At 32.4% G+C, this 21,250-nt stretch overlaps 1 protein-coding gene across 5 annotated transcripts in view; it reads right to left on the bottom strand.

Moving 5' to 3' along the window:
* AGO3 (argonaute 3, RISC catalytic component) overlaps positions 1-21,250 on the bottom strand; it is a 102,488-nt gene that overhangs the window by 79,489 nt on the left and 1,749 nt on the right. The window contains exons 1-3 of one of the 5 annotated variants that reach the window (XM_011357972.2): positions 9,134-9,305; positions 2,836-2,920; positions 371-435 (exon numbers count right to left, since the gene is read on the bottom strand). The exons of 1 other annotated variant lie outside the window; for it this stretch is intronic. In XM_011357972.2, coding sequence (XP_011356274.1) covers positions 371-420 — 50 coding nt within the window. In that variant the 5' untranslated portion in view covers positions 421-435; positions 2,836-2,920; positions 9,134-9,305. Of the gene's footprint in view, positions 1-370; positions 436-2,835; positions 2,921-9,133; positions 9,306-21,250 lie in introns of those variants that run through there. 3 more of the 5 variants (XM_023529364.1, XM_023529363.1, XM_011357971.2) reach the window with 3 other exon arrangements.

Genomic DNA, 21,250 nt, shown 5'->3' with positions numbered 1-21,250 from the left:
TAGAAATGTTAACACAATATATAGATGTATATTGTTAAGCCAGCTTCATAGCTTACAATAAAAAGTAAAACTACAATAAGTAAAATACATAAAATATTATAACTTCCAAAGTAATACATAGGAAAGCAATTTGGGAAAGAAAATTTGAGTAAGTGAGGATAACCTAACCCATCTTTAGTGGCTTCCTTTCACTAATAACTTTAATTTGAGGAGGAAAGAATTCTTGCACAGTAAAATATGATGAATTTTTGTAAAACCTCAGGGTAGAATTTAAAAATCCTTAAAAATATCTGGTGATTGCTACAAAAATGAAACCTACCTGAGTATGTTATGTCTTACAAAGGGTTACAGCCTACCTTCCCACTCTTACCTCAACCACCACTTCCTACATTCTGGTACCAAGTCTTTTGACTCCATCATGCTCTGGTGCACAGACTGTAAAGTAAAATTTAATACTGGTTTCAGTAAGTTCCACTTTACCACCTGACTCAGCAGAAAAAAATGGTAGGAGAAGGAAGTTTTAATGGAAAAAAAATATTTTTCTGTTAATCGTCACTACAAGCTCATGGAGACCCATCTTCATCTCATTTTTAGATACCTCTTAACTCTATGCTCCCAAAAGGCAGAATGAGAAATATTATTCTAGTCTACAGGAGAAAACATGAAACAATATCTTCCCCCACAAGTGACTATTCACATTAGTTCAGTATTTATAGCTGTAATAAATTAATCTGTCACTATACAGACAGAAGGAGGGAAAATAGCTAAGATATAACAAGATGCTCAAGTCTCCCAGAGGTTTTTAAAACACAACTAAAACAGCTGGCCATCTGCCCTTTTATTCTTCCAATCTCTAAGTTATCTTCATAATTCTGTAGTTAAGTACCACAGAAGGTAGCCAATTAATATTTTTATATTAAGGTAAAAGCTTAACTGGGTGCATGCCATGAGCGTGTGGAAGGAGATGCCCCGCCTTCAGAGATCCAGTTCTTAAGAGGAAACGGAAACATCCATAGATCAGGGGTGGAAGTGGCAGGGGAATTAAAGAGGGGCGGGGGAAGATAAAGCTTAAAAAATACAGAGTAGAGAAGGGGTTACACTTTAGATCAAAATTTTAATATTTTAAAATATAAAATCTATAGTACGTCAGAGCATTTTACTATAAACTATCTCCACAGTCATTTCACATGGGTGTGAATTCTTTCATAATCTTATATAACCACACTAGCTCATTTCTAGTACTCACAAATAACTGGTAGATTACTTTAGATTGAGAAATAAATTTTTAACTCAACCCGACTTACACAACTTTCACATAGAATAGTTCTCCTTTAGGCCATTGCTGACTTCTTAATGGACATGGTCTCTTTTCAGCTTCTTTTAGTATTTGGAACTGTGATCAATCCTTGAATATCAAGATCCTTGCCTTACCTTCTCTACAACACCTTCTACTTTTTCCTGGTTCTCCTACTTTCCCAATCTGTAAGTGTCTTCACTGGCAAACCTGAAACAATAGTATCCCCAGAGATCTAGTCTTAGTCCTCTTATCTTGACTCTACTCACTTTCATCAGCTTTTAACTATCACCTACACGCTGATGGGTCCCAAATCTCAATCTCTATCTAGACTTATTTCTTGAGCTTTAGGAACCTACTTCCAATAATTTATGGAAGTTCTTTCTGATGTTTCTTATATATTTCAACATCCAAAACAGAAAATTAAAAACTTGATTTTTTCACCATCTCTATTCCAGTTAAAGCCATCACCTTACACAAGCTAGAAACTATGAAACCATTTCTATCTCTTCCCTTTCCTTATATACCTAAATTATTCATTCTTCTAAATCATCTAAGCCCTCTCTTCACCACTGCTGTTAGTTAAGTCTTAGAACACACTACATCTAATCTAGAAAAGCAGGTACCAGAATGGCTAGGGGGTATGCTGTACTATGAGGGAAACAGAAATATTTATATTTAATTTTCATCTAACAATCAGAAATTAAGATTTACTAATATTCATGAATATGGATTGACACTGATGCCCTCACTTAGTTCCTCAAATGGTCAGGTGTAACATATTCATTACACCATGAATCCTGATAGAATAATGGGAGGTTTTGCAACATACAAGAGTTAACAGTGAACTCTCACTCATTCATTCATTTGTAACATGTTGCAACATGTTGCAACTTATTTTAAGTGTGTGGCACATTTAGTCAGGTTTTTGGTACACTAATCTAAAATTTGAAATTATTAAATATATCCTTAGTTTACTTCAAAATATTGTTTCCTGACTTTAATTTTCCATTGTCATGAAATATGTTAAAATAGTAGTAAATGTCTATAAATTTTTAAAAAATTAACATGTATATATTTATTTAGCTATTTATTATTGAGTGCATGGTCATTGAACATGTTTTAACTAATGCGAATGTGTGATCAAAAGTTTGAAGACCTAAACTAGACTACTGCAACAGCCTTCCAAATGTTCTCCGCACTGCCATTAGTTTTGCTGTTATATACAGATGTTCTTCATTGCTGGAAAGCCTCCAATGGCTCTCTATTGTTTCCAAATTCACAAATTTTAGCATGGATTTAAGATCCTCTATAATGTGCTCTCTGGCTAACTTTTCAGATTCTAGCTACTTAGACTGGCTACTTCTGTTGTACATAAACATGTCATACTTTTGCTCATGTTCTTTCTATATGTATTATTCTTTCTCCTGGCCCGCTGGGAAACTATTTAGCTTTGATACCATGTCATGTACCCCATCTTCCTCCCTAATCAAAAGCAGGAATCATTACTCTTTTATCACAGCACATAATGCACAACTTACAGAACTTGTCACTCCATATAGACTAAGAAATCCTTCAAAGAGATCGTCTTTTTTATCTTGTTATCTCCAGAACATAGCACAGTGCCTGACACAAAATGAGCACAATAAATTAGTTAATAAAAACATAGGAAATATCTAAAAATAACCTTTAAGTTTTAAAAATTACTGCAGAATTTAGAATTATAATTTTAGTCAGGGTCCATATATTTTTAAATCTAGTACCAATAAGATCCTATCTTGGTATAACCATATGTTAAATTGAGATAACTGTTTCAAATTGAAACAGTTACACTTACTCGGTGTAAGGGAAAAAATACAAGAGCAGACTAAAAGTAAAGAAATCAAGGCACAACCATAAATGGAATACTACATAGCTGTTATTATAATTTAAATCTATATAAATGGACAGATTTTAGGAATGAACCCTACCCACACTGATAGTTAGACAAATATTTATTTATAAAAGTATCACTGAATTTCAAAAATATTGTAATATTAGCCAAGACTAATTTCTACTGAGTAATTTATTTAGGTGCTACTTTAAAAGAATTTTGAGATGTGAAATGACTCCCATCTGTGAACTTTCTTATCTTCTTAGTGATTAACTAACATGAAAAATAAACTGACATATCATTATTAACAGACATATTTTATATGGTACGGTTTCCCCAATATAGGTAAACACTCAAAACTATACTAATTATTTTTAACTGGAAGTGTTTTTTGCGGTATGTCCTCCAAATCATTTTAATCAGAAGCATACCCCTCTCTAGATATGACACCAAAAGAACTATCAAAAGAAAAAATTAATTGGACTTCATAAAAATTAATGTTAGTACTTCAAAGGACACCATCAAGAAAGTAAAAAGGCACAACAATTAACTAAAAATGAATCATGGAATTCAATAAAAAACAAAACCATATAAAAAAAGTGAAAAGGCAACATGCAGAAAGGGAGAAAATCTGTGCAAATCATTATATTTGATAGGGGACTTTTAACTAGAAAGCGTAAAGAACTTCTACAACTCAATGAAAAGACAAAAGATACAATTTAAAAATGACCAAAGGATTTGAATAGACATTTCTCTAAAAATATATAAATGGCCAATAAGTACAAGAAAAGATGCTCAACATCATCAGCTATCAGGGAAGTGCAAATCAAAATAACAATGAGATACTACTTAACACCCATGAAGATGGCTATAATAAATAAGACAGAAAACAAATGTTAGTGAGGATATGGAGAAACTGGTATCATCATACATTGCTAGTGGAAATGTAAAGTGAGTGATGCAGCTACTTTGGAAAAGAGTCTAGCAGTTCCTCAAAACAGTAAATATAGAGTTACCACGATTCTACTCTGAGGTATAAACCCAAGAAATATGAAAATACATGTCCACACAAAATCTTGTATATGAATGTTCATAGCAGCATTATTCATAAGAGTCAAAAAGTACAAACCACTCACATGTCCACCAACTGATAAATCGACAAATAAAATATCCGTACAATGGAATATTATTCAGTAATAAAAAGGAATGAAGTCCTGATATATGTTACAACATGGATGAACCCTGAAACCATTATGTGAAGTGAAAGAGGTCAGTCACACAAAAGGCCACATATCATTCCATTTATATGAAATGTCCAGAAAAGGCAAATCTACAAAAACAGAAAGTAGATTAGTGTTTGGCAGGGGTTGTAGGGAGGGAGGCAATGGCCAGTGACTGTTAATGAGTATGGAATTTCTTTTAGTAAGGACAAACTATTCTAAAATCAGATAGTGGTGATGGTCGTACATTTGTACACCATCTCTGTGAACATATTATATACTACTGAACTACATAATTTAAATGAGTGAATTGTATGTTGTGTGAATTTTACATCAATGAAATTATTATTTTAACAAAGTATAGTCCTCTCTTAGCATACTAGCCAATTATAATACTATGCCAATGATATTCCTAATAAGAGCAGAAAAGAAATTCCTTCAAACACTCTCATATTTCCACTGAAAATCAGCCAAAAGGGTAACATTACTGCCTTAATTTTTTCCTTCTAAAATTCAATCAATGGAATTACATTACATTCATATTCAATACGTACAAATATTTGGCACCATGTTACTAATTAACAAATTAAACAAACATAATAGTAACATTAATTATAATACAAAGACTACGAGATGTTTTGTTTATAAAAGAAAATTGAACAAAAGTCAACCACAATATATTACCAACTATTTCAAGATTCTTTCAAATCTTTATCCATGTCTAAAATAGATCTTAGTTACCATCATGCTGTATATACAATCTTCTCCATCTATTTCCTTTTTCAATGATTTTGAATAAGTACATAACAGTTTACTGAAGGTTTATCCCCATATATATTTAGTAGTTAGACAAATTAGCATATATTCTCAAGTTACAGAATTTATATTCCAGGCCATAATATTTCTAAAAATATTCGATTTTTAATTATTGAGACCATTCGCTTGTTGAAAAAAACTAGAAACATTTGAAATCTGCTTCACAAACTTGCTCTTCTACCAAATTATCATTTTCAATCAAAATCATTAAATGGGAAAAAAAAGAAACACACACATACACTCCAAAGGCGTGAGAAAAGGAAAAAAAAGCAACAGACAAAAAGTCTAAAGTAGAGAGGTTGACTCACAAAATGATTCACAAGCATTTCTTGGATGTTTTGTCCAAGAAAACTCCTCTGACTAAAGTGGAAACTTGTTTGGCTACAATACATCGTTCTGCTATTATGATTAATGCCACAGCACCAAATATTTGAGCATGTGGCATATGGACAAGAGAAACCTCATGTGTGTTGATTTAAGTACTGCTACATTTTGGCCCATAACTGTTAAGCTAATATTGAAAAGGAAATGTAAAATTCTATCTAATTTCTCCTAACTTCTACATTCCAGTTGTTGAAGTGTAGGAACTAAACTAATTTCAGAAGCTAACCAACAATTTTAATGACTAGTTATGTAGTAATATTGCAAAAAGTGAAGACAAAAGCTAGTCTTTTGAAGAAAATAAAGGAAACGAGTTTTGCAAATGTTGATATAAAATGAAGTCAATATTACTAACAAAGTATAAAGTTGATTTAGGCCATTTTTAGAGTCTCAATGAAGTCCTAGAGTTCTTATCAAAACTCGAAAGGTACATGATAAATATCCATTTGGAAACATCTAAGTAACAGATCTTTTACTCCTACTGGCAAGAATATAACAAGACAAAGCAACCTAAGAATGAAATATAATTAGAGATGTCAATAGAATAAGTTAAAATCAGATTATACCATACTAATTACATATATTTTCCTCTTCAACTTAATTGTGTTTAGCATTACATGTGAAACACTATGCTATACAACTTCATATACACACATATAATACACAATTATTCCCCTACTCCCTATCCAAAAAAAAGTTAGGTAGGAGGAGGAACAAATCTAATAAACAATTTCATTTTTGCTTTTACTTAATATCACTGCCACTGCCTCAACTGGCATCCCTCTAGGCCCCAAGTGTCCATCTCCCACCATTCCCTCAATTCTGACCCATTTTGTTTACAAGTGATTTTGTTCTTCTAACATTTTCATCATATAATTCTTCTATTCAATAAATAACCTGTAACAATTCTCCACTAAAATTAGGGTGATTCTTTTAGGCAAAGCAAGGTGGAGGGGCAGTAGTAAGGAATTCAGCTCAAAAATATCTGCCTTAGACATTCTATCAGTTAAGAGATTTTCTTAGATTAATAAATGTCTTTTAAAAAATGTAAACATCTACCAGAAAGGTCAGGATTATCTCTCACTCAAATATATACACTAACACCCCAGTTTTGAGAAATAAGATAAAGGGAATCTGAGAATGTAGCATGAGTCACGTCCCTATAAGGGGATGATGGCTAGTAGACAGACAGACAAGAGAGAGAAGAAGGAGACTAAGACAAAGACTAGCCTACAGACCCTAGGAGAGAAGGATAGGGCATTAAAACCCATATCTAGGCATACAAAGTCCTCTATAATGTCCAGTTCTCTTTCCTGTCCTCCACTGTCACACTCATCCCATTTTACTTTTATAAGCATTTCATTCACTTTACTAAGTATTTATAACATGCCAATCATTGAAGTAAGATGAGGCTACAAAGGTGATGATAAAGAATATTCCTTTTTGTGAAGAGCTTATACTGGGAGAAAAGGTAAGCAACAAATAACCACAATGCACTAAAAAATACTATAACAGAAGTGTATATCAAGTACTATAAGGTCATAGAAGAATAAACTATCATCTGACTATGGAGTTCAGGTTTGTTTTGAAAAATAATAAAAGTGTGCCACATAGACAAGGGCAGAGAGGGCATTTCAGGTAAGAGTTGCAGAATATGGAAAAGGATATAGGTTAGAGCCAAACTAAGACAGATATGCCATACTAAATTTGGAATGTGATTCTATAGGCAATAGGGTGCTGAATAAATTTTAAAGTAGGGGAGTGATATAATCAGATTTCTTATTTAAAAGGATGACTATGCCAGAAGTATAGATAAATTACCTGGTGGCGCAGGGTGGGGCGGGAAAGAATTAGTGAGCTTGAAGATATGTCAATAGAAATGTCCCAAACTAAAATTTCAAGAGAAAAAGGAATGGGGGGGGGGGGGGGGGGGGTGGGGGGGAGAAAGGAGAGGAGGAGGGAGGGAGGGGGAAAGGGAAAAAGGAAGGTGGGAGATGTTAGAGTAGACCAATTAGAATATCATTACAATAGTCTAGACAACAAATAAGGGTTTGAAACCAAGGTGGTAGCAGTATGGGGCCATATAGGGAACAATTTCTAAAACAGAATAGGACTTAATGACCAACAGGAGGAAAAGGGAAATGGAAGGTCTACCTCCCCTTAAGCCTGGCTTAGACTCACTACACTGGGTTCTTCTCAACTGCTGTACCTATGTTATGGCTGCTTAATCTTTTAAAATTGAGGTATAATTGATATATTATATTATATTAGTTCATATTATATTAGTTCAGGTGTATAACATAATGATTTGGTATTTGTATAAACTGTGAAATGACCACCCAGTAAGTACAGTTACCATCCATTACCATACAAAATTACAATTTTTTTTCTTTTTCTTCTTATGATGAGAACTTTTAGGATTTATTCTCTTGGCAACTTTCAAGTACACCATAATATTGACTATAATATAATCATCATGCTGTACATTACATCTCTATGATTTATTTATAATTGGAAGTTTGCACCTCTTGACTCTCCCTTCACTCATTTCTTCCCCTTCCAGCAACCACTGTTCTATTCTCTGTAACATAACATTCATATGGGCTTTTTTTTTTTTTACATGTTATCAGAAAGTCTTAGTACTTATTCACTTCATATATCTTGTGTCTTATCTCTGCCACTAAATTAAAACTTCTTGATAGCAAGATCTATGCCTTTTTAAAATTGAGTTTTGTTTTGTTTACATTATAAAAGCTCCAGGTATACACTCACCTGTGTCTTAAATGAAGGCTCTTAATAATACTTATTGAATAAGAAAAGCCTGGGGTATCTGATACTACAATCCAAAATGCTAAGTTGAATAGCATTATTTTCCAAATGTTCTGTCCATGAGCCTTTTTTTTAAACCTCTTTCATGGTGTACACCACAACATAATTTCTTTTTATATTCCCTGTATTACCTAAACCACAGCTGCACGCATGCGTGCACACACACACAGTATTTGGGGGAGGTAAGAGAATCTTACTAAAAGATGATTGATAAATCTTAATATATCATATGTTTGTTTCTATATAAGAGTAAGGAGTAGTTAGGAGTTGAGGATTAGAAAAACAGAAAGCATGAAACTATGACAACTACCACCTCTAGCCACCACCGTTACCACCATCATCTTAAAAGTAACATTACAAAAGGGGTAAGTAAGGTGGGGGTGGGTGGCGAGGAAAAAAAACAACATAGATATATTACCTAACAGCAAGGGAAAAGATGCTCAGCCTGATTTCAAAAGCATATAAAAATAACTTGAACCTTTTCTATTATCGCAGAGAAAACATATGAACTCATGTTATAATGGAAAAATTTCAAGGCTATTTGGAGATTTTACCCACCAGGACACCTCTGAAGTATAATCAATTTCAAAACAAACTACCATGTGTTCTTGGTCAAACTGTTAGACATTATCATTGCTATTCAGATATACAACATAAATAATCACTATGGCAAAGACAAACACCAACAGCAAAAGATCTTCATGACTTCATGATTCTTACCTGTTCACTCTTCTAGGACACTTGTCTGGTTTAATATCTACCTCATAAAGGTAGACATCAATCTTTGGAATTTCAACTTGAAAACAGTTAGCCAGTAATTTAATGGGTTTGCCCATAGAGCCATAGCCAGGTCTTCTGGGCACCATGAGTAGGGGCTGGGCCCCAACGGGTCCTGTCAGGGAGGGGGCGGGGAAAAAAAGAGTAACACTGTTATAAACTGCATTTGATAATCCCGTCAATCAGAGTATGTTAGAATTTTAAGTATAGTTGATCATGGCGTTGAAGCTTAGTGCTGAAAGATGACAATTTCTAACACTTCAACTTCTTTCATCCCAATTTACTCTCCTTACTAAAAAAAAATACAAACAAACAAAACCCTGACTACTTCCAGAAAACTGTTTCAGATGGAGTAGAAAGAAGGGGAGAGCAATCACACAAATCCAGGTGAGTAAGAACAAATACAAATCACACCTAAAAAGTGTGAGAACAGCAGCAAACTTAAAGAGAGTAGAAGGCAATAGTCAGGATAAGAACAAATGAACAAAATGAAAACAATACACAGTAAAAAGGATCAGTAAAGCACAAAATCAATTATTTGAAAAATAAAATCTTTAAAGTCAAGGCAACACTGATTTTTAAAATAGGAGAAAAAAGGCTTACATAACCAATATAAGGGAAAAGAACATCTACAGATACTGAAGACATAAACACTGTCAATTAATTTGAAATTTTGATGAAAGAAACGAAATACAGCTTACCAACACACAAAAATATATAAAATTTGAAAAGTCTTCCATTGGTAGAAATGTAAAATGTTGCAGCTGCTTTGGAAAACAGTATGGTGATTCCTCCAAACATTAAAAATAAAATTACCATATGATCCAGCAATTCTACTTCTGGGTATATACCCAAAAGCATTGAAAGTAGAGTGAAGTGGTAATTGTATACCTATGCTCATAGCAGCATTAGTCACAATAGCCAAAAGGTGGGAGCAACCTAAATGTCCACTGATGGATGAATGGATAAACCAAATGTGGCATATGCATATAATGAAACATTAGTTAGCCTTAAAAATGAAGGAAATTCTGACACATGCAACAACACAGATGAACCTGTGGACATTATGCTAAGTGAAATAAACCAGTCACAAAAAGACACTGTATTATTCCACTTATTAATACCTAGAGCAGTCAAATTCATGTAGTCAAAGTAGAAGGGTGGTTGCCAGGGGCTGAGGGAAAGGGAGAATGAGGAATTGTTGCTTAATGGGTATAGTTTGTTTTGCAAGATGAAAAGAGTTCTGGAGATTGGTTGCACAACGATGTGAATGTACTTAAATGCTACTGAACTGTACATTAAGAAATTGCTAAGATGGTAAATTTAACATTATATATATTTTACCAGTTAAAAAAAATCTAAGTGATATCTAGCATTAAGTTTTTAAAGTTCGAAATGTAGCTTTGTTAAACAAAGCTCAAACAATAAATTCAGTTAATAAATTATAACTATTATCCAAATGAACTTACATTTAAAATATCTGAAAAGTCCTGTAACTATCTGAAAAAATTATATCCACAATTAAAAATATTTGCACACAATGAAAGAGTCTAGATCCAGATGGCTTCACTAGAGAATTATACCAATTATTTAAGGAAAAAATACCAAATTTCCTCAAATTCTTCCAGAGAATAGGAAAAAAGTAAACATAACCCAATACAACTTATGATGCCAGACAACCCTGATACAAAAACCTGACAAGTTTATGAAAAAAATCATAGGACAATATCATTCATAAACATTCATGTAAAAATCCTAAACAAAATGTTAAGAAATTAAATCTGCTAATATATCAAAAGGATCATGCATCATGACCAAGATGAGTTTACATCAGAAATTAAAAGTTGGGTTAACAATTTTTTCACTGCATATAAAAATTAACATTAAAGTGCTACATATATCATTTAGTTTTAAATTTTGTTTTTATATATTTGTAAAATCTCTTCTGAGGGCATAATCTTTCCTGATATGCTAGACTGAGATAGGTAACACTGAGTAAATCTAGACTAGGTCACAGTTCTGGCTCTGCCGTTTATCTAACCACTTGACCATAAAGGTCAAGCCCTGAAACTCTTATTTCCTGATCTAATAAAATTAAAATGGGAGTAATACTTGATCTGCTTCTTTTTTCAACAAATCTCATCAGGCTCAATTTAGAAAATGTACGAGAGCAAAAATTTATCAAGCACTTACCATGTCTCAGGCATTGTGCTAAATGCTTTATACGCATTACCTCATTTAATCTTTATATAAACTCTATAATGATTTTATTGATGCCTAAAATTTCATAGCTAGTAAGTAGAAGAACTGGGATTGGAACCCACTCTGTTGGGGTCTCTATTTTGTTCCACTGATGTATATTCATCTATCCTTTTGCCAATAACACAGTCTTGATTACTATAGTTTTACAGTAGTAAGTCTTGAAGTGAGGTACTGTCCATCCTACCACTTTATTCTCCTTCAATGTTGTACTGCTATTCTGGGTATTTTGCCTTTCCATATAAACTTTAATATCAGTTTGTCAATTTCCACAAAATAACATGCTGGAATTTTTATTGGGATTGTGAAAACATATAAATCTAGTTAGGAAGAACTGACTTCTTTACAATACTGAGTCTTCCTATATATGTACATGGAACATCTCTATTTAGATTTTCTTTCGTTTCTTTGATCAGAGTTTTGAGTTTTCCTCATATAGATCTTTTACATATTTTGTTAGATTTATAGCTAAGTATTTCTTTTTGTGTATATGTGTTAATGTAACACATTACTGTAATTTTAACTCCAAATTCTAATTGTTCATTGCTGGTCTATAACTCAAGACTTACTATAAGGCTACAATAATCAAGACAGTGTTGTACTGGTCAAAGAACAGACAAATAGATCAAGGGAACAGAGCAGATGGCCCAAAAACTGACCCACAGAAATACAGCCAACTGATCTTTGACAAAGGAGCAAAGGCAATTCAATAGAAAAAGGAAAGTCTTTTCAACAAATGGTACTCAACAAGTGGATATCCACATTAAAAAAAAAATCTACATAAAGACTTTACACCTTTTTCAAAAATTAATTCGAACAGGCTAAGAGAACTACATGTAAAATGCAAAACTAAGAACCTCCTAAAATATAATAGTGAAAAACTTAGGTGGCCTTGGGTTTGGTGATGACTTCTTAGATAGGACACCAAAAGGACAATCCATGAAAAAAAAAAATTGAGGTTTTCATTAAAATTAAAAACTGCTGTTCTGTGAAAGAGAATGAAATTATGAGCCATGGACTGAGAGAAAATATTTGCAAACGTGTATCTAACAAGGGGTTAATATCCAAAATATATAACAAACTCATACAATTCAACTAAAAAAAACAACTGATTAAAAATGGGAAGAGACCTTGGCCTAATCACTTTGGAAATGGTTCCCTTTCGAGTTGCAGCTTACAACAACAACAAAAAAGTGTATGAACTACTATGACTCTGAACACCATGAAGACTTTGAACTTATTTCATAAACATGAATGCATAAACTTGCTCAAGATGGCCAGAAACCTCGTGAAGGTTCACGGTTCCCAAGGCCTGGACTGTGCTCATGGAATACTACAAATCCTTGGAGAAAGCTTAAGCTAACCAGTCCCTCCACCTTTGACAATTTACTGAGTAAATGGAGGGGACCACATAGTTACTGTTGGCATTGTCTGTCTGGACACTTTCTAAAAACAGACCATTTTCCTTAACTAGCATTAGTTTTGGTCTGCTTTATGAGTTCTATTTTGAACTAATGTAATACATTGCTGGTTTTAATGTATCGTTTCCATTTATCATAGTTAATATTCCTTCAATTTTAAAATCTTGTCTTTTTACATATTTATACTTCTGTCTCATGATTTTTTCGAGTTGTTACATTAGTTGTATACATAGTGAATCTCACTTTTCATATCTTGAAAAAAGGAAAAACCCACTAAACAATAAACTTGGCTAGACCTTGTTTTGGGAATTTTATAAGCAATTAGATTTTTTCCTACATTGAAAATATAAACTTCCTTCTTTCCTTCCAATCAGCTATTGATATGTTATCTGTTATAATCTAAAGTACTCCTATGACCTGTGTAAGCTCTGAATGAACTTTCTTTATTCAATAAAAATTAAACCTTTGGGCTTCTTAAAAAATAACTTTCTGCTATTTTATTTACATGTGATTACTAACAAGACTGGCTTAAAAATAATATTTTGTTCTTTATACCCCATTCTCTTATGAAACTCATTGCCCCCATGGAGAATTAAAAAAAAAATCAAAAACATAAAAGTTCACCTCTCTATTCTATACATATTTACTTAACAATTTTGTACAAGTTTTTATAGAACATAGATTAATTAATATCAGCTACTACACTTAAGTAATTCATAATATATTGGGGGATATCCCATCTTAATAATTAAGGAAAAGTCATATTAACATTAACAGCTAACTTGTATTAAGTATTAAATATTTGACACACATTAGTTGATATCTCACAATATAACTTTTGAGGCAGGTACTATATTATACTAAGGAAACTGAAGCCCAGGGAGGTTAAAAAACATGTTCATAGTTAGAAGGTGGCAAAGCCAAGATTTGCAAATAGGCAATCTGATTTCAGCGCCTCCATTTTCGAATCAACACACTAAACTACAAATATTTGCTGAAAGTCTATTGTCCATTAGGTAACTATTTATTGACTCATTATTTTGTTCAACAATTATTTACAGACTGTCTCTAAGTGCCAAGCGTTTTTCAGGTTCAGCTGAATAATAATTTTAATAATAATAATAAAGACCTTGTCATCACAAAAGTTTGATTGGAGTGATGGGAAACAGAATATATTGTATTTCTTTTTTGCCTATCAGGTATTATGAAGAAAAATAAAATAGGTTAAGAGAACAGAATATGTGTGTGTGTGTGTGTGTGTGTGTGTGTGTGTGTGTGTGGTGGGGGGGAGGAACAAACTAAGTAGTTAGCCATTTAGATACGTTTGTCAAAGAAGGCCTCTTTGTTTTTTTACTTGAAGATCTAATTGGCTTTATTAATCAATTCATGAATCGGGCACCATCTCATCTAGCAAGCAGAGGGATACTCCAAGAAGGCCTCTCTGAAAGGGTAACAAAAGCAGGCAGAAAACAGAAGTGAGAGATCAAGTCATGCTGCTATGTGGAGGAGCATCCTAGGCAGAGGAAAAAATCAACAAGTATAAAGAAAAAGAAGCTTGCTTGGTGTTTAATAGCAAGAGATCAAAGTGAACAAGAGAGAATGATAAGAGATGACGTCAGAGAGATAATGGGAGATAAGATCACACAAAATTTTTAAGCTATGATGAGGTCTTTGGATTTTATTCTGAGACATGAGAAACCAACAAAAGGTTTTGAGTCAAGAAGTATGATCTAACTTAAAATTTTTTTTTTTAAATGATCACCTCAGCAGCTGTATGAAAAATTATATGTCAAGGTCCAAACAGGGAAGCCAGTTAGTAGGCTAATTGACTGTGCAGGTAAAGAAAAATGTTGGCTAAAACAGGGGTGGTAGCAGCTAGGGGAATGATGGTGATGTGGAAAATATTTAGAAGGCAGACCTGATGGTAACTGCTAATGGATTAGGTGTGGGAAATGAGAGAAAAGAGCTTTCAAAGTATTTTGGTCTAAGCAACAGAAAGAATGGAAGTGCCATTTACTGAGTGAGATAGGAAAGACTCGTTGATAGGAGCAAGTTTAGAGAGGAAATCAAGAAGATTTTTAGGACATTTTAAGACTGAGATATCTATACAAGTAGGTATCTAGTAGGCAGTTAGAAAGGTGTAGAGCTCAATGGAGAGGTTCAGGCTGGAGTTGTAAATGTGAGTGTCTTCAACATTTTAGAAGTAATTGAAACTACTGTATTAAAGGAGATCACCCCAAATGTGGTAAGATACAGAAGAATACTAAGCCCTGGGACACTCTCACTATTTAGAGACTGTGGAGATAAAGAGGAAACAGCAAAGGAAGAAGAAAGGTGATAGCCGGTAAGGTTGGAGGAGGACCTGGAGAGAGTGGTACCCATGAGGCCAAGTGGAAAGTGTTCCAAGAAGGAAGCAACTTAATCAAATGCAGCTGAAAGTCAAATAAAATGAAGAATTGGGAATTGACTACTGGGTTTTGTAAGAGTAATTTCAGTGAAGTAGTGGGGACAAAAATCTGACTGGAGTAAGTTCAAAAAGAATGCCCTGAATCTGATCAAGCCTTTAGGTCCTGGCAGTTTACAGTAAATTCAGAGAAACATGTTAACTTGCCATGAAGATGGAACCAGCAAAATCCAGACTGTGAAAAACTCTAAAAGAACAAACAATCCATAAATTGGGGAAAAAAAGAATAGAAAACTTACAGATTAAAAGACGCTTAAGAGATGTTCCAATCACAGTGTATGGAACTTATTCTGACCCTAACTTAAAAATGGGGGAAAAAAAATAAAGGCAAACTTAAAAATACATACATATACTATTTGAAATAAGTAGATATTTGAACGCTTACTAGATATTTGATATAAAGTGTTATTATGTCACTGTGATAATGATACTGTGGCTTATTTAAAGAATCCATACCTTTAATAGATATACTTAGTAGATATTTATGAATGAAATAGATCCTTCTAGAACATGCTTCGAAAAAATACAGGGGAGAGGAAAGTAGAAGGGACGCGATGGACATGGGTTGATGATTGTTGGGTTTGGGTGATGGGCACATGAGAATATACATTCTAAATTCTCTATAATACAAGGTCTTAAAAATTAGGAAGAGAGGAAGTGCATTTCCTTTGCATATTTCATCTCTTTTTACAATCCCATTGTACAGATAAAGAAATTACAGTTAAGGAATACATTGCCCAAAGTCACAATTCATTTTTTTAAATAGACTTTAGTTTTTAGAGCAGTTTTAGGTATACAACAAAATGGAGAAGGTAGAGATTGCCCATATGCCTCTTGTCCGCACAAGCACTGACTTCCGACTATATATTTGTTACAACTGATGAACCTACAATGATACATCATTATCAAATCACAGTTAACTTGAGAGCCAGGCTTTGTCTCTAAAACCCATGCTTTTTACACTATATCACAGTGCCATTTTTTTCCCTCCATTATTGTTATTTTACCTGGTGCTTCTTATACAAACTGGCAAAAACTAAAATTCTGTTTCAAAAATAAGCAATGTAACAGAACTCTACCATTATTAACTGTAAAATAATAATTAAGTTCAAGTATCCATAAATATTTTAATGTAACTTAATGAAAGAAACAATTCTGACAACAAATTATACTTCCAGTGAAGCATATTTTAGTTATTTAATAAATACACACATTGCCCACTAGAGTTGAAAATATTATTACAGAGAAATACAAAGCACTATCAGGAATTTCCTTTCGCCTCAAACTTTTCTTTCGGTAGCTAGGCTAAGTACTGGCTAATATCAACTAACCATATTAAACTTCAAACCTAAAAACATATATTTTCAAAGCATGTGTGTGTGTATGTTGTTCACTGACTTAACGACCTAAGATGTACTAGTTGTTTAGTCGAAAGCTAAATAATAGCTAAAGCAAATATAACTGATGAAAAATAAGCAGTGAATAAATTAAAATCAACTACAGCATCACTATAGCCTATTACCAAACTAAAGATTTTCAACAATTCTACTTCTGCTTCAATATTCATGGAATATTCTTGTTTCAACAATTCTATTTCTAGGAATTTATCCGAAAGCAATCACTGCACCACTATGAAAAGACATATATACTAGGATACTTACCAAACTTTTATTTATAATAAAAAAAAAAAAAGACTGGAAAAAATGTAAACCACCATCAATGAGATGAAAAAATATACAAAATTAATGTAAAAATTAAATTAAATCAAAACTGAAAATTATATTGCTATATAGATTTAAATATTAATACAGAAAAAATGTCTATGATACATTACTGAGTAGAAAAAGCAGGTTAAAACAATTAATATGATGGATGGATAGGCAGACAGATGGTTGTCTGGGAAGAGATACAAGAAAAAATTAACAATGGTTTTATCTGGAGGATAAGATCATATTATTTTCACTTTCCATTATACACTTTCCTATATTGTTTGCTTTTTTAAAAATTATAAATATGTATTTTTATAATCAGAAAAGGATTCTATTTTTGTTTCGGAAAAATAAATGAATATATTGTTGACTTCAAAATTTGACCATAATGCCTGTTTACTAAACCCACAAGACTAACTAGTAAGTAAACATCAATATGAGATTTTAGTAACTCCCTACCTAATAACTCTACTTATTCATTAAATGAACCTGTACAATACTTATTGTCATATTATATTTACTATAATCACTATAGCTAAATAATCACTTATAGAACATTCAGCCTGTTGAGGGTTAAATTTCTCAGATGGCGGTATGGGGAACAATTTTTTAAAATGCATTTTCACCCTTGAAAACAAGAGGGGACATTATCCAAGTAGTCTCTGAACTATGGAAATGCCTTGAGATTTATTTTAAAATTCTATTAAATTTTAATTAATAGAATTTTTATTTGCTGGATAGTTTTGAAAAACTGAGCACCCAAGCATAGATATTAGAAATTTTTTTTAGTAATTTTAAGAGTAATGCCACTTTTAGGTTAAATATACATATGGAAAGAGATCAAATCATAATTTAGAAGCCAGATTTAAAAAAAAAAAAAAAAGACTTCACTGTTAAGGTATAAACTCATTTTGCAATCTAGTCTTTAAACTTTTTAAAAATTCAGATACACTAATGATATTGTTATCAGACTTAGAATTCATTTAAAATATCAAATATTAGTAACGATTCAAAAATAATATTATATAAGTCTACAACAGAGAATATTTTCTTGCAAAATTCTTCTGCAAATGAAAAATATAAAAAATCCTGTCTATGTTATATATTCTACAGCTATCTTCTGATTTCTCAAGAACTTGACTATTTAGAAACAATGTAGGAAAAAACTGGCTAATGTAAAACAGAATTCTTCCAGACTATTTCATTAAACTGACAATCCAGACTAATGCACATAATTTTTATTGTATCCAAACCAAAAAAAGCCTACACTTAAGAGAAATCATCAGTTGTGTGACAAGGTTTTGCTAAATCTTATCTTTTTTTTTTTTTTTTTATTTAGCAATGGGTAGCAAAAGAAAATAATTAATATTAATAGATAATGGCAGAAAACTACAGAAATTCCAAATACAAAAAAGCTGTTCATGTATCCCAACAGCATAACCATTATGGTTGAAAAACCACACAATATTCTTTCTCACATCTGTTTTGTTAATGAGCCAAGAATGAGGGTCTATTAAGTATCCTAGACAACTGAATTAGAAGTAGGAATGTCTGGTGAATACTGTTCATCCCAACAAACTAAGACTAAGCAGGTTTAAAAAAGATACTATTCTTAAATTATCTTTGTAGTTTTACCTTTATAAAAATAGAACTATCACTTGCCTTTTTCCCCTTATCCATTAAAAAAGAAAACAACTTGTTACTTAAGATCTTAGTTTTAAATATTATAAGAAAAAATGTTTTGTTAGATGAACAAAATATTTATTTAATTCATCTTTCAGGTAGACCTTCAAGTATTTTAAGACTATGGAAACCAATGTGAAAAAAAGCTGTTTGTGAAATAAAGCAACTAGAATCCAACAGCTTATGACAATTTGGCAAGAATTCTACTCTGAGCTAGGGTTTTTCCACATACAACAGAGAACTCTTCCAGGAAATGTCCCCTTCACAGGGCCCCAGGTCTCTTTGCATACTTATCAGCCTACGCTTATAGAATCAAACAAATACAATGTTCCCAATGGACAATATAAATTAATATAAATTAATTCTAAAACATCAACCTATTTCATAAAATTCTCCAAAAGAGCAAAAGGAGGTAGACTCTAGAAATCGTTTCATTCAAACCACTTTCCTACATTACTTAATTTCATTTTTTTTTTTTTTTTTTAACTAAAAGATTTATTATTTTGGAATCTGGTTTAAAAATCTAAAGAGTGGTCACATGAGGTTGATGGAATCATGGATAAGTTTTAAGTCTTCATCGTGTTAACTGAATTACATTTGAAGGTTACATGTATGTTCTTTTTTCCTTTAAAGTCTTTGTTTAGAAAAAAAAGTTATTTCTTGCCCTCTTTTTAGTTTTCCCTCAGGGTGTCACTGTTATAGAAATTAAATTCTAAAAAATCAAAATAATCTTGTACATTTTTATAAGTCCCACTGCCAATCAAAACCAAATACCGCGCCCCCCTCCGACACAAAGTTATAATGGCCACTCCAGAGCACTGCAAACTAAAATTTAAGTGATAACCAAGTAGACAAAACAAACCTTTTCCATGTGCAAAATTAATGCCCTCCAGATAGAACAGCATTTTGACTTTTTTTTTCCCAAGACAAAAACCTACAAGTGAGAAAATTTATACAATAAAAATACTTCCCAAAGTGATTAGATTTATTGTAAATACTCAACTGAGAACCTAATGGTATTTTTTTTAGTATTTTGAATCCACTTTTATCTACTTCATTCAAATCAAGCTTCTATACATGAAATTTTTGTTCTCTTGGAACTTGTTCCCCAATGACTTTTCTTACTAAAGAATGCAGAGCCCTAAATTAACTATTATTCAAACACAAATTTAAGAGCATAATTAAGAAATATAGTCTATTCAATTTTGCAACATTGTACAAGGCAGCTACCAAACTGTCAAATCAATTTATATACCATTAATTTAAAGGTAAATGTTTTTCTTCCATTGGTAGGTAAGTACAATTCCAGTGGCCCTAAGTAGTAGTCTGACCTTACCTAAAAATACAGACTAGAATAGTAAGGTCCTAAAAAGCAGCTCCTCAGAAATGATATCTCTATGAACATTTCTGCTTCCCCTATTCGTACTTTATTTGGAACTAAAACATAACATATACTCTTAGTCCAGTTGTAATTAAACAATAAAAAACAGGGTTTCATCAAAGTTCCCCTAACGAGTCAAAGGCATGGATGCTAAACTATTTATTATTATTTAAAACCCAATTGTGCCAGCTTTTTTGGTTAATTCAAAGTTCATAGGTCAGTAGATTATACAGGACACCCTTAAAAATCACTTAAAATATCTCAACACCCTTAAAAATCACTTAAAATATCTCATGGAAAAGAGAAGAACAGGCAAATGTTAACTTTTAGTGAGGAATGATTCACTAAGAAACTATAGGACCTGTATTCAAAGTCCTCCAATGTAAACACATTTAAGTTTTCTATGTATCCACAAACAAACCCTTAAAATTTAACATATCCTGTCATAAGATGATTCCTGAGAATCTCCACACCAAAGAAAAACTTAGAACTGGAGAGCCAGAAGCCAACATTGACTTAACAGACTATTAGAGAATATTTACATCTTAAATTTTTAAACCAAAACAGATATCTGTCAAGTTCTTGATTTAAAACTTAGTTGCACATTTTTCCCAACTGTGCTTTCAATTTCATATGTAGTGTAACAATTGTATGTAAGTTTCAGGAAGAATGAAAATAATGAAGATAGTGAGCTAAATTATACCTTATCTTCATTATTAGAATATAGTCACTCATGTATAAACTGCACTGAAAATAAACTTTGCATTTCAAGACGTCCAATTCTTAGCTCAAGAATTCACAGGAGCATTTACTGAATCATCCTTGGCTAGCTGGACCAGTTGGCTAGGTGGTTTTACTTCAGAAGAATTTTCTAAGATGTTATCCATATATTTGGGCATAATTTCATATGAAAACCTCAAAGTTGAAAAAGAAAAAAACTTTAAAAATTTTTGAAAAATCTTTAAAAGTTTTAGGATTAATAAAGTGTTTAACATTCATGTTTTGTTTTCCAGGCTTGTCAACAGAACAGTTATATAAAAATCACTTATAGACCCAAATCATCACATTCCTTAAAGAATACAGTAGAAAGTTGAAAACCAAAGGCAGGATACAGTTTTGGAAATTCACAAATCAATGATAAGC

Source organism: Pteropus vampyrus, unplaced genomic scaffold (assembly GCF_000151845.1).
Source record: "Pteropus vampyrus isolate Shadow unplaced genomic scaffold, Pvam_2.0 Scaffold36, whole genome shotgun sequence".
NCBI lineage: Eukaryota > Metazoa > Chordata > Mammalia > Chiroptera > Pteropodidae > Pteropus > Pteropus vampyrus.
This window is presented reverse-complemented; position numbering and strand designations above follow the sequence as displayed.